Below are 15,106 nucleotides of genomic sequence, written 5' to 3' on the forward strand. Positions count from 1 at the left end.
CTGCTCTCTTCTTTCCTACCTCTCAGAGGTATAGTCGACCACTGTACAACCAATATAAATCCACAGAATTATTCAACAGGGGATTGAGACAGATTTGTCTGTTTGATGTTAAACACGGATCCTTTATAGAACACTTCCCTGCCAATGTCACGGGAGAGATCCGATTCAATCTACACATCAAAACAATGCATTTGCCTTTTGGGATGTTGTAAAACATCCACTGCCTATGGCTTCAATTAGAAAATATGGACAGCATATCTTAATAGGCATTACCAAATATGTCACAGTGACAATTTGTCACTATTAGTTGCTTGTTTGTAATTCCAGTGTAGTGCCGGGATTACCCAACACAAGTCCTCATGGTTATCCTTGTCATCACTGGCCCACTTACTTACCCAGAAGTTCAATGATTAGTGGACAGCACTGGCAAACCATAGCTACATCTCATAGGCATTAAGGCAGACAAGAGCCCAAACCAGGCTTGGAGTGAATATAGAACATTCCAATTTAACATGTAAATATGATCTGCAATGACCACTGGAGACATAAAATGTCATACCCAAAACAGTCAATGACAACACAAAATGGTATTTGGTTGCGGTACTAACAGTTGACTGAAACTGCTGGCTTTAAAAAAAAATTAATTGCACACAAATTGAATGACATTTTGAATAGTAAGCAGGGAGCGTTTGGCTAAATAAATAGTCCTTATTGAGATACTCAAGTACAAATAATTCCCCTCCTTGAAACTGTAGAGTCAACAAGTCCTGCTGTGTTTCATTCATTTTTTGAAGACATATCCTATGAGACAAAAGGGGGAAAGTCTACCCTTTCATTGTTTGCAAACAAGCAGTTCAAGTCTAAAGATGCAGATGCAGATCCTAAATCTGTGGAAAGCACTAAATTATATGGGTTGAATGAGCTTAGTGATGGAAGATTAAGCATTTGTAGAAATCCAAAACATCCCATCCAAAGAGGAGATATTGGGCCTACTTCCCCTAGGGAAGAGAGGGGTGGTGTGAGAAGGTGGGGTGGAGGCATGGCAAATGCTTCACCACTGGCCCAGGCTCCATAACTGTGTTCTCTTTGTTTGAAATAAAGAGAAACCCTCCTTCCAGAAGTTGTAGGAAACTTTTTTTCTTCCAGAAAGAGAGACAACACTTCCTTTCCCAGAACAATTTATCTCTCTGCTTGACAAGACTCCCTGCTATATTTACCCAACTAAAATTGCAGATGATATACTTCCAGCTGCACTGTGCCATGGCACATGGCCCTGCCAATCACGCTGGCAGAACAGAGGAAAGAGAACAGAACCTTTAACGGGGAGAAAGTGGCTGAGAAACCTTTCGGGACTAATCCACATTTCCTTTGCTGGTTGCTTTTGTTGTTCGAGGAGCTAAGATACACAGTGTGAATGGAATTACTGGGCTTTCATTAAGCAGACAGCTGGACCACTGCAGCCTCAGAGCACCACTACACAGCCCACCCAGAAGAATTCACACAGAAACAAAAACACATTGATCAGTCAGTCAAACACAGAGTTGGGCTTTGGCCTGGTTATTTGATGTGCTTTTTCCAGGCTTTCATCTCGCACCAGGACAGGTGCATACCGTGTAAGAGAGCCAAATACGCACAAAATTGGGGGTTAAGGAGGCAATAACATCTCTTAACCCCCCTACTGTTTGTCCATTGGAAATGTCATGTCAAAACACATTAGAACGACAAAACAAGATGGAAAAACAAATACTGTACAATTAAGTCAGTCTGCTCAAACGGAAGTCACAACATGGGATAACAAAAAAATATTCAACTATTACAATAATATTCCAGCATTGTCAGAAGTTTCCCAATGTTTTTTAAAGAATGGTAACTTTGGCTGAACTTGTTCTGTAAACTAATCTAACTGGCAACCAAGAGACTATAGCATCTACCTCTGTCGAATCAAAGTAGCTAAACAAAATATAACAACACTTGCCAATGCTAGCTGTGGAACACTAACAAGGCCTTTGGTGTTCTTGGGGGGGGGTGAAAAAGCGTGGCGGATTCCTCCCAGGCCTCTGTCGCAGCCGTGCCTGTCCATCTCGAGGCAGTGGCATTCCCTTGAGGAAGCACTATGCCTGGAGGGGGCTGAGACCGTGGCCGCAGGCTCCATGTGTTCTGTCTCTCCACTAGCTGCTACTGCTGCGGCTGGGGCTGTGGAGCTGCCAGGACTCCCATTGCAAAGGCATGACGACACAAAGGCTTGACCGCAGAGTTGGCTCACCGGAGACCATCAGCTAGCACCACTCCATTAAATCCACACAACACAGCCACTCCAAATGATCAATCATTACAGATGTTGATAGAGAGACAGAATGGGGGTCAGGGGTTCTAATGGGGTTGTTGCATGTGAACCCTATATGGCACTAGAGATACCCGTTTAATAGAGATGCCATAGACTAGTTACCATAAACGTTTAAATAACTTGAAAGCAACTTGCCATCCCATACTCTACTGACCGACTGATCAGTAGAGTAGGGAAAACAAAATCCCTGGTGGAAACAAGGAACTCAGGACAGCCAAAATCTTTATGTCTAGCATTTACAAACTATAGCCCCAAGATGAGAAATATGAGCCAAGCCATACATACACCACTCACAGTCTAAGCTGATTGCTTGAACACATAGCCATGAATATCTATGAGAAGGGCAATACAAACACACAATATCTTGTAGACCATCTAGAATGGCACATCGAAAAGATGACTTCATATAACATTTTGCATCCTTCTCCCAACATTTGTAAAACAAATATGAAAATTGTAATATGTTCCTACTCAACTTACCTTGTAAAATAAGGGTTAAAAGCTTGCTTGCTTTTTTGATAAATCAGGAGATCAACACTTGAATTTGATGTGAATTTACACTACAGTAACGTAGTGGGCAAAATAAGTGAAATGTAAAGATTCCGACCAGAAAACAAAATCGGCTGAAGTTAGCATTCAGTAATTCTGCTCTGAAACCACACACCACACGTCTTCAGAAAGTAATCACAGCCCTTGACTTGTTCCACATTTTGTTGTGTTACAGCCTACATTTTACATGTATTACATTTAGATTGTGTCACTGACCTACACACAATACCCCATAATGTCAAAGTGGAATTGTTTTTACATTATTATTATTTTAAGTTAATAAAAAAATGGAAAGCTGAAATGTCATCTTGAGTCAATAAATATACAACCCCTTTGTCATGCATGGCAAGCCTAAATAACTTCAACTGAATTGTGTCTTCCGCATTTAACCTATGCCCTCCGTATTACATTTTTATGGCAAGCCTATAGAAGTTCAGCAGTAGAAATGTGCTTAACAAGTCACATAAGGTACATGGACTCACTTTGTGCAATAGTGTTTAACATGATTTTTGAATTACTACCTCATCTATGTACCCCACACATACAGATAATTGTACGGTCTCTCAGTCAAACGGTGAATTTCAAACACAGATTCAACCACAAAGACCAAGGAGGTTTTCTAATGCCTCGCAAAGGGCACCTACAGGTAAAAAAAAATAAGCAGACATTGAATGTCAGTTTGAGCATGGTGAAGTTATTACACTTTGGATGGTGTATCAATACACCCAGTCACAAAAAAGATACAGGCGCCCGGAGTCCTTCCTAACTCAGTACCGGAGAGGAAGGAAACCGCTCAGGGATTTCACCATGAGGCCAATGGTGACTTTAAAACAGTTGCAGAGTTGTGGCTGTGATAAGAGCAAAGTGAGGATGGATCAACAACATTATAGTTACTCCACAATACTAACCTAATTGACAGAGTGAAAAGAAGGAAGCCTGTGCAGAATAAAAAAATACTCCAAAACATGCATCCTGTTTGTAATAAGGCACTAAAGTAAAACTGCTTAGAATGTGTCAAAGAAAACAACTTTGTGTCCAAAATACAAAGATGTGTGTTTGGGGCAAATCAAACAACACAAACAGTGTACAACTCTTCATATTTTCAAGTATGGTGGTGGCTGCATCATGTTATGGGTAGAGGTCGACCGATTATGATTTTAACGCCGATAGGGATTATTAGAAGACCAAAAAAGCCGATAACGATTAAGTCGGACGATTAAAAAAATATGTAATAATGACAATTACAACAATACTGAATGAACACTTATTTTAACTTAATATAATACATCAATAAAATAAATTTAACCTCAAGTAAATAATGAAACATGTTCAATTTGGTTTAAATAATGCAAAAACTAAGTGTTGGAGAAGAAAGTAAAAGTGCAATATGTGCTATGTAAGAAAGCTAACGTTTCAGTTCCTTGCTCAGAACATGAGAACATATGAAAGCTGGTGGTTCGTTTTAACATGAGTCTTCAATATTCCCAGTTGATAAGTTTTAGGTTGTAATCATTATAGGAATTATAGGACTATTTCCCTCTATGCCATTTGTATTTCATTAACCTTTGACTATTGGATGTTCTTATAGGCACTTTAGTATTGCCAGTGTAACAGTATAGCTTCCGTACCTCTCCTCGCTCCTCCCTGGGCTCGAACCAGCAACACAGCGACAACAGCCACCATCGAAGCAGCGTTACCCATGCAGAGCAAGGGGAACAACTACTAGAAGGCTCAGAGCGAGTGACATTTGAAACGCTATTAGCGCGCTAACTAGCTAGCCATTTCACTTCGGTTACACCAGCCTCATCTCAGGAGTTGATAGGCTTGAAGTCATAAACAGTGCAATGCTTGACGCACAATGAAGAGCTGCTGGCAAAACGCACGAAAGTGCTGTTTGAATGAATGTTTACACGTCTGCTTCTCCCTACCACCGCTCAGTCAGATACTTGTATGCTCAGTCAGGTTATATGCAACGCAGGACACGCTAGTAGGTAACTAGTGATTATGATTGTTTTTTATAAGATAAGTTTAAGTTTAATGCTAGCTAGCAACTTACCTTGGCTTACTGCATTCGTGTAACAGGCACTCCTTGTGGAGTGCAATGAGAGAGAGGCAGGTTGTTATTGGGTTGGACTAGTTAACTGTAAGGTTGCAAGATTGGATCCCCCGAGCTGACAAGGTGAAAATCTGTCGTTCTGCCCCTGAACGAGGCAGTTAACCCACCATTCCTGGGTCATCATTGAAAATAGGAATGTGTTCTTAATTAACAGACTTGCCTAGTTAAATAGTTATTTTTTTTAATACTTTTTTTAAATAGGCAAATCGGCACCCAAAAATACCTATTTCCAATTGTTATGAAAACTTGAAATCGGCCCCAATTAAAATCGGCCATTCCGATTAATCGGTCGACCTCTAGTTATGGGTATGCTTGTCATCGGCAAGGACGCTTTTTTAAGGAAATAGAATAGAGCCAAGCACAAGCAAAATCCTAGAGGAAAACTTGAGACAAATTCACCTTTCAACAGGAAAATAACCTAAAACACAAGACCAAATATAAACTGGAGATGCTTACCAAGACAAAATTGAAATGCTCCTGAGTGGCCTCGTCACAGTTTTGACAAATCAGCTTGAAAATCTATGTCAAGCCTTGAAAATGGCTCGCAATGATCAACAACAAAAGAATAATGTGCAAATATTGTACAATTCAGGTGTGCAAAGCTCTTAGATACTTATCCAGAAAGACTCACAGCTGTAATCACTGCCAAAGGTGATTCTAACATGGGGTGTAAATACTTACGGAAATTAGATATTTTATTTGCAACAAATTTGCACACAAAAAAACGTAAACATGTTTTCACTTTGCATTATGGGATATTGTGTGTAGATGGGTGAGAAAAACAATTTAACCAATTTTGTAATCAGGCTGTAACAATAACATGTGGCATAAGTCAAGGTGTATGAATACTTTCTGAAGGCACTGTAGGAGACTAGGTAGGCTAACCAACCTAGTGTATGTGAAACAACTAAACCTCTTTTGCTCAGCAAACTATATGAAATTTAAAACTGTCCTATGCATCATGTTGGCAACCATTCTGCAAAGAGACATCATGGAACGTGTTGCCAACATGCAGGATAGTTTTGAAAACTCAGGACTATAAAAGGTTTATTCCACCAGTATAGTATAGATCAAGATGGGCAGGATACGATGGCACAGATAAGTGCACTGCTGAGGATGCCTCAAGAAAATGTCCACGTCGAATGGACACCTACGGGAAAGCACAAGCGAGGCAGGCCAAATATGTGGCGATGGACAGGGGTGGCTGAACTGGAAGAGATGCACAAACGGTGGCCCAAGAGACTCCAGTGGAATATTGTTGTGGAATTATATCCAATCCGGAATAAGAGAACTAAGTAAGTATAAAGAATAGAACATTCTTATGTCTGAGTACAAGGAGAATATTGCCCTGCAGAGGAAATATAGTTGATATAAGTAGTACATATCAAGAACAAAGTATTGTCACAACCAAAACCGATCAAGGAATTCTTGACAAGAATATTAAGACATGCAGGGAAATCAAATAGATACAGTATATTATTTTTTTTTTTTACTGAATTGCATGTTGTTATAAGAGCTCCGAGGTAACAGTGTCTTGAAGCGTTGTGCATCGCCTCATAGTTGCACACATCTTCCCGTCTTTGTGCAGAGGAGAACACTTGCACAACTTAGCTTAACATTTACCTTTGCCGTCTCGTTCATAATGAGGAATTTGGATAAAAGATTAGCAAACATTGATATCGTTTCAATGGGACTTCTTAAAATTATTAAGCTGAGTAGTCCCCCCCAGTAAGACATTGGGAGAGATAATATTGACAAACGTGAAAGGCCAGCCTATTTCTCTGTGGAAATCTGCTGCACACCTGATTAAATATGCGTTTACTCTTCAGGCTGGAGAAGGTACTTTGTGATAACAATCTGAATGTGTTTAGCCCCAAGGTCCCAACTGGCTGAGATTTATCCATGTAACGTATTGGCGAAGGGAAAATTGAAAATGAAAATTTGGCTTTTGTTTTAAGCTTGTCCGCTTCCATGGTCAAAGACAATTATCGACAATTCTCGTATATTGAATAATTGTTATAAACTTTCACGTGTTATCATATCTTCGGTATCTCTGTATAATATGCTGTTAGGGAGGAAATGGTGACCTCATGGGTCAACTATACAGAGAAGAGGGCTAGTCAGGAATTAGTAAAGGAGACTTCACTACAGATATCTACCTATGGCATGACAATTTTCCCAAAATACAACAACACTTATGTGATGTGTTGTGCTTGTCATTATGACGTAATTACCTTTTATATTGTTGAGAGTCTCCTTCAGGTGGCTGAAGCTGTTAAGCAATGGATCTTGTTCTTCATCCTGTACAAAGGTAAAACAATAAACAATATTGGCATCAACTCAAATGAATGAGAGGACTTTGAACCTCAAAAAGTGAAACTATTCAAATGCTGCAGATTTGATTCAAATGAAAACACTGCCTACAATTGTAATACAATGGCTGTCTTCTACTCAGAGTATGTTCATATGCATAGAGCTACGGTATAGTTTTTTTTATGAAGATTAGGCCTGAACACTACACAAACACATCCATGACAGCATTATGAAAACACAATCCCCCATCTATCTCTTAACTTATGAATCGTTCTTCCTTTTGTACCAAGTCTGTCACATTACTTCCTGGAGCAGGTAATTCTACAAATTAAAACTAAACGGTTGTCTTATGTCAAACTAAGCCTAGATTGGTAAATAGCAGTGTTACTCCATTTTTATTCACCAAGACAAATTAACTTACCAAAGGAGTGTGGGTATTCCACCTTGAATTCCTCTTGATGGCACTTACAACAGTAATAATCTCCCCTTGGACAATGTATATATTCTTGTCGACCATCCTGATATCTGAGAAGACAAACTATAAATTATATCAATTTGCAGTAGGCCTACTTCTTACTCTAAAGCAATAAAATGAATTAATGTAAAATAGTTCGGTAGTCAAAGACCAGCCAGTCAATGCAACTGTCTACACTGAACTATTTGACCCTACAGCTAAATCAGCATTAAGCAGATGGTATCTCTGGACACCACCTAAAGATAAAAAAAAAAAATAATTGGGCAAGCAGAACATTATCAGATTGACGTATGTTAATATTTGAGTAGCAGTTTCCCCATGTACCTCAAAATGGTTGGATTAACCTTTAAGCCGGCCAGAGAAAGGTACTGTAGACAAATAATACCCTGTCTTTGCAGGGAGACGTTGTTGGTACAGGGGGGTGAGAGTGCTGAAATGCAAGCTTTGAATGATAGACTTAAGCCTTGTTCACACTGCAGGCCTTAACGCTCAGATCAGTTATTTTTCAAATTGGTTTTGGAATACTCACTGTCCAAAACAGCAAGTTACAAGTGACCACATCGGATGTGTGTGTTCAGACAGCAGTCATTTGCTGACATGGCTACGCTAGTTGTCATAGTAACAACTGGTGTGCGAGCAGTGGTGTAGGCTGATTGGTGGTGTTGCTGGTGGTGTTGCTCGTGCTTCCTATCACTCAGAAGTTCTATAGCAAGCTAAGCTGAGAACAATACCTGCCATTGACATTTCCCAGATGCTTTCAATGTTCAAAATTATAGGTTTAAGAAAATGTTTAATAAAGCCTCAAAGGATAAAATGACCCGACTTTCAAAATTAGTCCATTTTGGCTAGCTAGGTATAGCTGTTTAGAGTTAAAACACATTCACTAATTTGCTTGTAAACAATTAACAAGCTAGTTAGCTACTACATGTCCTTGTCAAACTGTCAGAGTAGCTCCTAAGCAACACGATATGCCAAATAATAGTTTAAAACCACTTTATGGCAAATACATTAGATTTGACCATTCTGACAAATCGCATGGCCAGGAATCAGATTTGCATGTGGCTTGAAATATCCGATTACATGTGCTTTTTGGCTGTTCAGGCTGAAGGAAAAAAAAGGGCTTTATAAATACATTGATTGATTAAAGGCCAATTTAAAAAGGCTGGTTGACAAATGGGATTAAGACCTCAAACAGTTTCACAGTACAATGTAAAGTTTCATATAACAAACAGATAGTGTTTACTTTTGTTTTATCAAATAAACAATGATGAATTATCAAATGTTTTTTCCGCTAGAATTTAAGAAATGAACAGTAGCTTTGCGCTCAACTTTCCAATGCTATGACCCTTGATTTCTCATAGTTTCATCTCCAAGTAGCCTAATTCCTAAAAAGCAGCCTGCTTGAAACTGGTACTACCACATTTACCGTCTCTGTAGTCCTGGCAAACTACACTTTATACCGGCAATATGCACAGGGCTTCATAATTTCGGTAAACTTAAGGGGTGGCTCTCTCATAGACACCAATGCAATAGCAGCTGGGTCTGGTCTACTTGTATATGAACCAAGAAACATTAGCCAGTGAGATGTCTCACTTCCTCTTCCGTCTCTGCTGGAGTGACAGTATACAGTCATTGTGAGCAATGCACTTGTACCAGAAGTCCTGTTTTGATGGGACAGGAAGTGTAGTTTCATGAAACACCAGCACAAAATCAGCCAAACAAATGCACAGGAATAAAAGGGAGAGGCGTAGCAATTGAAAGGAAACCATTTCAATCAAACAAACAAAACCAGAAGTGAGGACGTGACGGTTGAACATGACCAATCAAATGAACGCAATTTAAAAGCTCTGCCATACCACTTCCTTGGGGGTGTTCTATACTGGCGGTCATTTTAAACCATGAACAACTCCTGGAATTTTTACTTGTCGCACCAAGCCTTGGAAATGGTTACGGATAACTTTATAAACGGTACTCGGAGTCTGCAATACTCTACACCCCAAGGCCACAACCTTCCGAATGCGATTCCGCAATAAAGGTAAGAAGCAGTTTTATTATTTGTCAACAAAGCAATCTAGCTAGATCACTAATTTAAATGACTACAGCCAATAACTAATGTTACTAGCTAGTTAAACTTTGTAGTTAAAAGGATCATGTTACATGGATTTTGATTATAAAGAGTAAGAAATTGCATGTTGCTGTTTTGACTAAAAACAAGCGAGTTAATGTTTATTTGTATATGTTGTAGGGGGTAATGTTAGCTGGAAAGCAATGTAAGCTAGCTAGCTACCAAAACAAAGTTGGCTACCCAACAGATTGCTATATTTTACTAGGCATGGTTAGCTAGCTAAGGAGAAAGCGGCTATTGACAGTTAATTTCTCTCATTAGCTCATGGGACCCTCGGGCCTGCCAGGAATCTCGTCGTTCGGGGGAACGACGCATCACCAAACGAGGGCATGGAATAGAGGTCGACCGATTAATCGGAATGGCTGATTAATTAGGGACGATTTCAAGTTTTCATAACAATCGGAAATCGGTATTTTTGGGCGCCGATTTTGCCGATTTGTTTTTATACCTTTATTTAACTAGGCAAGTCAGTTAAGAACACATTCTTATTTTGAATGACGGCCTAGGAACGGTGGGTTAACTGCCTTGATCAAGGGCAGAATTACAGATTTTCACCTTGTCAGCTCGGGGGATCCAATCTTGCAACCTTACAGTTAACTAGTCCAACGCTCTAACTACCTGCCTCTCATTGCACTCTACGAGGAGCCTGCCTGTTATGCAAATGCAGTAGAAGCCAAGGTAAGTTGCTAGCTACCATTAAACTTATCTTATAAAAAACAACCAATCATAATCACTAGTTATAACTACACATGGTTGATGATATTTCTAGTTTATCTAGCATGTCCTGCTTTGCATATAATCGATGCAACGCTGGGGGATGATTTAACAAAAGCGCATTTGCGAAAAAAGCACAATCGTTGGACGACTGTACCTAACCATAAACACCAATGCCTTAAAATCAATACACAGAAGTATATATTTTTAAACCTGCATATTTAGCTAAAAGAAATCCAGGTTAGCAGGTATTTTTATTTTTTTATTTCACCTTTATTTAACCAGGTAGGCTAGTTGAGAACAAGTTCTGATTTGCAACTGCGACCTGGCCAAGATAAAGCATAGCAGTGTGAACAGACAACACAGAGTTACACATGGAGTAAACCATTAACAAGTCAATAACACAGTAGAAAAAAAGGGGGAGTCTATATACAATGTGTGCAAAAGGCATGAGGTAGGCGAATAATTACAATTTTGCAGATTAGCACTGGGTGGAGTGATAAATGATCAGATGGTCATGTACAGGTAGAGATATTGGTGTGCAAAAGAGCAGAAAAGTAAATAAATAAAAACAGTATGGGAATGAGGTAGGTGAAAATGGGTGGGCTATTTACCAATAGACTATGTACAGCTGCAGCGATCGGTTAGCTGCTCAGATAGCTGATGTTTGAAGTTGGTGAGGGAGATAAAAGTCTCCAACTTCAGCGATTTTTGCAATTCGTTCCAGTCACAGGCAGCAGAGTACTGGAACGAAAGGCGGCCAAATGAGGTGTTGGCTTTAGGGATGATCAGTGAGATACACCTGCTGGAGCGCGTGCTACGGATGGGTGTTGCCATAGTGACCAGTGAACTGAGATAAGGCGGAGCTTTACCTAGCATGGACTTGTAGATGACCTGGAGCCAGTGGGTCTGGCGACGAATATGTAGCGAGGGCCAGCCGATGAGAGCATACAAGTCGCAGTGGTGGGTGGTATAATATATAATAATAATATATGCCATTTAGCAGACGCTTTTATCCAAAGCGACTTACAGTCATGTGTGCATACATTCTACGTATGGGTGGTCCCGGGAACGGATGGCACTGTGATAAACTGCATCCAGTTTGCTGAGTAGAGTTTTGGAAGCCATTTTGTAGATGACATCGCCGAAGTCGAGGATCGGTAGGATAGTCAGTTTTACTAGGGTAAGCTTGGCGGCGTGAGTGAAGGAGGCTTTGTTGCGGAATAGAAAGCAGACTCTTGATTTGATTTTCGATTGGAGATGTTTGATATGAGTCTGGAAGGAGAGTTTACAGTCTAGCCAGACACCTAGGTACTTATAGATGTCCACATATTCAAGGTCGGAACCATCCAGGGTGGTGATGCTAGTCGGGCATGCGGGTGCAAAGAAGCGATCGGTTGAAAAGCATGCATTTGGTTTTACTAGCGTTTAAGAGCAGTTGGAGGCCACGGAAGGAGTGTTGTATGGCATTGAAGCTCGTTTGGAGGTTAGATAGCACAGTGTCCAATGACGGGCCGAAAGTATATAGAATGGTGTCGTCTGCGTAGAGGTGGATCAGGGAATCGCCCGCAGCAAGAGCAACATCATTGATATATACAGAGAAAAAGAGTCGGCCCGAGAATTGAACCCTGTGGCACCCCCATAGAGACTGCCAGAGGACCGGACAGCATGCCCTCCGATTTGACACACTGAACTCTGTCTGCAAAGTAATTGGTGAACCAGGCAAGGCAGTCATCCGAAAAACCGAGGCTACTGAGTCTGCCGATAAGAATATGGTGATTGACAGAGTCGAAGGCCTTGGCAAGGTCGATGAAGACGGCTGCACAGTACTGTCTTTTTATCGATGGCGGTTATGATATCATTTAGTACCTTGAGTGTGGCTGAGGTGCACCCGTGACCGGCTCGGAAACCAGATTGCACAGCGGAGAAGGTACGGTGGGATTCGAGATGGTCAGTGACCGGTTTGTTGACTTGGCTTTCGAAGACCTTAGATAGGCAGGGCAGGATGGATATAGGTCTGTAACAGTTTGGGTCCAGGGTGTCTCCCCCTTTGAAGAGGGGGATGACTGCGGCAGCTTTCCAATCCTTGGGGATCTCAGACGATATGAAAGAGAGGTTGAACAGGCTGGTAATAGGAGTTGCGACAATGGCGGCGGATAGTTTCAGAAATAGAGGGTCCAGATTGTCAAGCCCAGCTGATTTATACGGGTCCAGGTTTTGCAGCTCTTTCAGAACATCTGCTATCTGGATTTGGGTAAAGGAGAACCTGGAGAGGCTTGGGCGAGGAGCTGCGGGGGCGGAGCTGTTGGCCGAGGTTGGGGTAGCCAACCTCGGCGGAAGGCATGGCCAGCCGTTGAGAAATGCTTATTGAAGTTTTCGATAATCATGGATTTATCGGTGGTGACCGTGTTACCTAGCCTCAGTGCAGTGGGCAGCTGGGAGGAGGTGCTCTTGTTCTCCATGGACTTCAGTGTCCCAGAACTTTTTGGAGTTGGAGCTACAGGATGCAAACTTCTACCTGAAGTAGCTGGCCTTAGCTTTCCTGACTGACTGCGTGTATTGGTTCCTGACTTCCCTGAACAGTTGCATATCGCGGGGACTATTCGATGCTATTGCAGTCCGCCACAGGATGTTTTTGTGCTGGTCGAGGGCAGTCAGGTCTGGAGTGAACCAAGGGCTGTATCTGTTCTTGGTTCTGCATTTTGTGAACGGAGCATGCTTATCTAAAATGGTGAGGAAGTTACTTTTAAAGAATGACCAGGCATCCTCAACTGACGGGATGAGGTCAATGTCCTTCCAGGATACCCGGGCCAGGTCGATTAGAAAGGCCTGCTCACAGAAGTGTTTTATGGAGCGTTTGACAGTGATGGTGGTCGTTTGACTGCGGCTCCGTGGCGGATACAGGCAATGAGGCAGTGATCGCTGAGATCCTGGTTGAAGACAGCGGAGGTGTATTTGGAGGGCCAGTTGGTCAGGATGACATCTATGAGGGTACCCTTGTTTACGGAGTTAGGGTTGTACCTGGTGGGTTCCTTGATGATTTGTGTGAGATTGAGGGCATCTAGCTTAGATTGTAGGACTGCCGGCGTGTTAAGCATATCCCAGTTTAGGTCACCTAACAGAACAAACTCTGAAGCTAGATGGGGGGCGATCAATTCACAAATGGTGTCCAGGGCACAGCTGGGAGCTGAGGGGGGTCGGTAGCAGGCGGCAACAGTGAGAGACTTATTTCTGGAGAGTCATTTTCAAAATTAGTAGTTCGAACTGTTTGGGTATTGTCCTGGAAAGTATGACAGAACTTTGCAAGCTATCTCTGCAGTAGACTGCAACTCCTCCCCCTTTGGCAGTTCTATCTTGACGGAAGATGTTATAGTTGGGTATGGAAATCTCTGAATTTTTGGTGGCCTTCCTGAGCCAGGATTCAGACACGGCAAGGACATCAGGGTTAGCAGAGTGTGCTAAAGCAGTGAGTAAAACAAACTTAGGGAGGAGGCTTCTGATGTTGACATGCATGAAACCAAGGCTTTTTCGATCACAGAAGTCAACAAATGAGGGTGCCTGGGGACATGCAGGGCCTGGGTTTACCTCCACATCACCCGCGGAGCAGAGAAATAGTAGTATGAGGGTGCGGCTGAAGGCTATCAAAACTGGTCGCCTAGAGCGTTGGGGACAGAGAATAAGAGGAGCAGGTTTCTGGGCATGGTAGAATATATTCAGGGCATAATGCGCAGACAGGGGTATGGTGGGGTGCGGGTACAGCGGAGGTAAGCCCAGGCACTGGGTGATGATGAGAGAGGTTGTATCTCTGGACATGCTGGTTGTAATGGGTGAGGTCACCACATGTGTGGGAGGTGGGACAAAGGAGGTAACAGGGGTATGAAGAGTGGAACTCGGGGCTCCATTGTGAACTAAAACAATGATCACTAACCTGAACAACAGTATACAAGGCATATTGACATTTGAGAGAGACATACAGCGAGGCATACAGTAATCACAGGTGTTGAATTGGGAAAGCTAGCTAAAACAGTAGGTGAGACAGCAACAGCTAGTCAGCTAGCACAGCAAGCAGCAGGTAAAATCGCGTTGACTAGGCAACGGGGCCGACAGATAAAACAAACAAGCAGAATGGAGTACCGTGATTAATGGACAGTCCAGCGTGCATCAGCTATGTAGCCAAGAGATCAGTGTCCAGGGGGCAGCGGTGGATGGGTAGGGAAGCTGGACTGGCGAGTGTTATACAGGTTAAAAAAAACTAACAGTGACTAAATAGCTTGTAGCTAGTTAGCTGGTTAGCGTCTGGAGGTTCTTGAGTGTGTTCTAAAAAATTAAAAATAATAGCGATTCCGTATCACAATGGGTGAGGCAGGTTTCCGGAAGGTATAAACAATTTAAAAATCAAAAAGAGATAGAAAGTAAATATGGGTCCAGAGAGTGTTTGGGACGAGGCGATTCAGACGGTTAGCAGGCCTG

At 41.9% G+C, this 15,106-nt stretch overlaps 1 protein-coding gene across 1 annotated transcript in view; it reads right to left on the minus strand.

The window, feature by feature from the left end:
• LOC118369648 (Golgi-specific brefeldin A-resistance guanine nucleotide exchange factor 1-like) overlaps positions 1-15,106 on the minus strand; it is an 85,417-nt gene that overhangs the window by 65,221 nt on the left and 5,090 nt on the right. The window contains exons 2-3 of the mRNA XM_052498244.1: positions 7,744-7,847; positions 7,244-7,310 (exon numbers count right to left, since the gene is read on the minus strand). Coding sequence (XP_052354204.1) covers positions 7,244-7,310; positions 7,744-7,839 — 163 coding nt within the window. The 5' untranslated portion in view covers positions 7,840-7,847. The remainder of the gene's footprint in view (positions 1-7,243; positions 7,311-7,743; positions 7,848-15,106) is intronic.

The sequence above is a fragment of the Oncorhynchus keta genome, chromosome 36, assembly GCF_023373465.1.
Source record: "Oncorhynchus keta strain PuntledgeMale-10-30-2019 chromosome 36, Oket_V2, whole genome shotgun sequence".
In the NCBI taxonomy this organism is placed as follows: domain Eukaryota; kingdom Metazoa; phylum Chordata; class Actinopteri; order Salmoniformes; family Salmonidae; genus Oncorhynchus; species Oncorhynchus keta.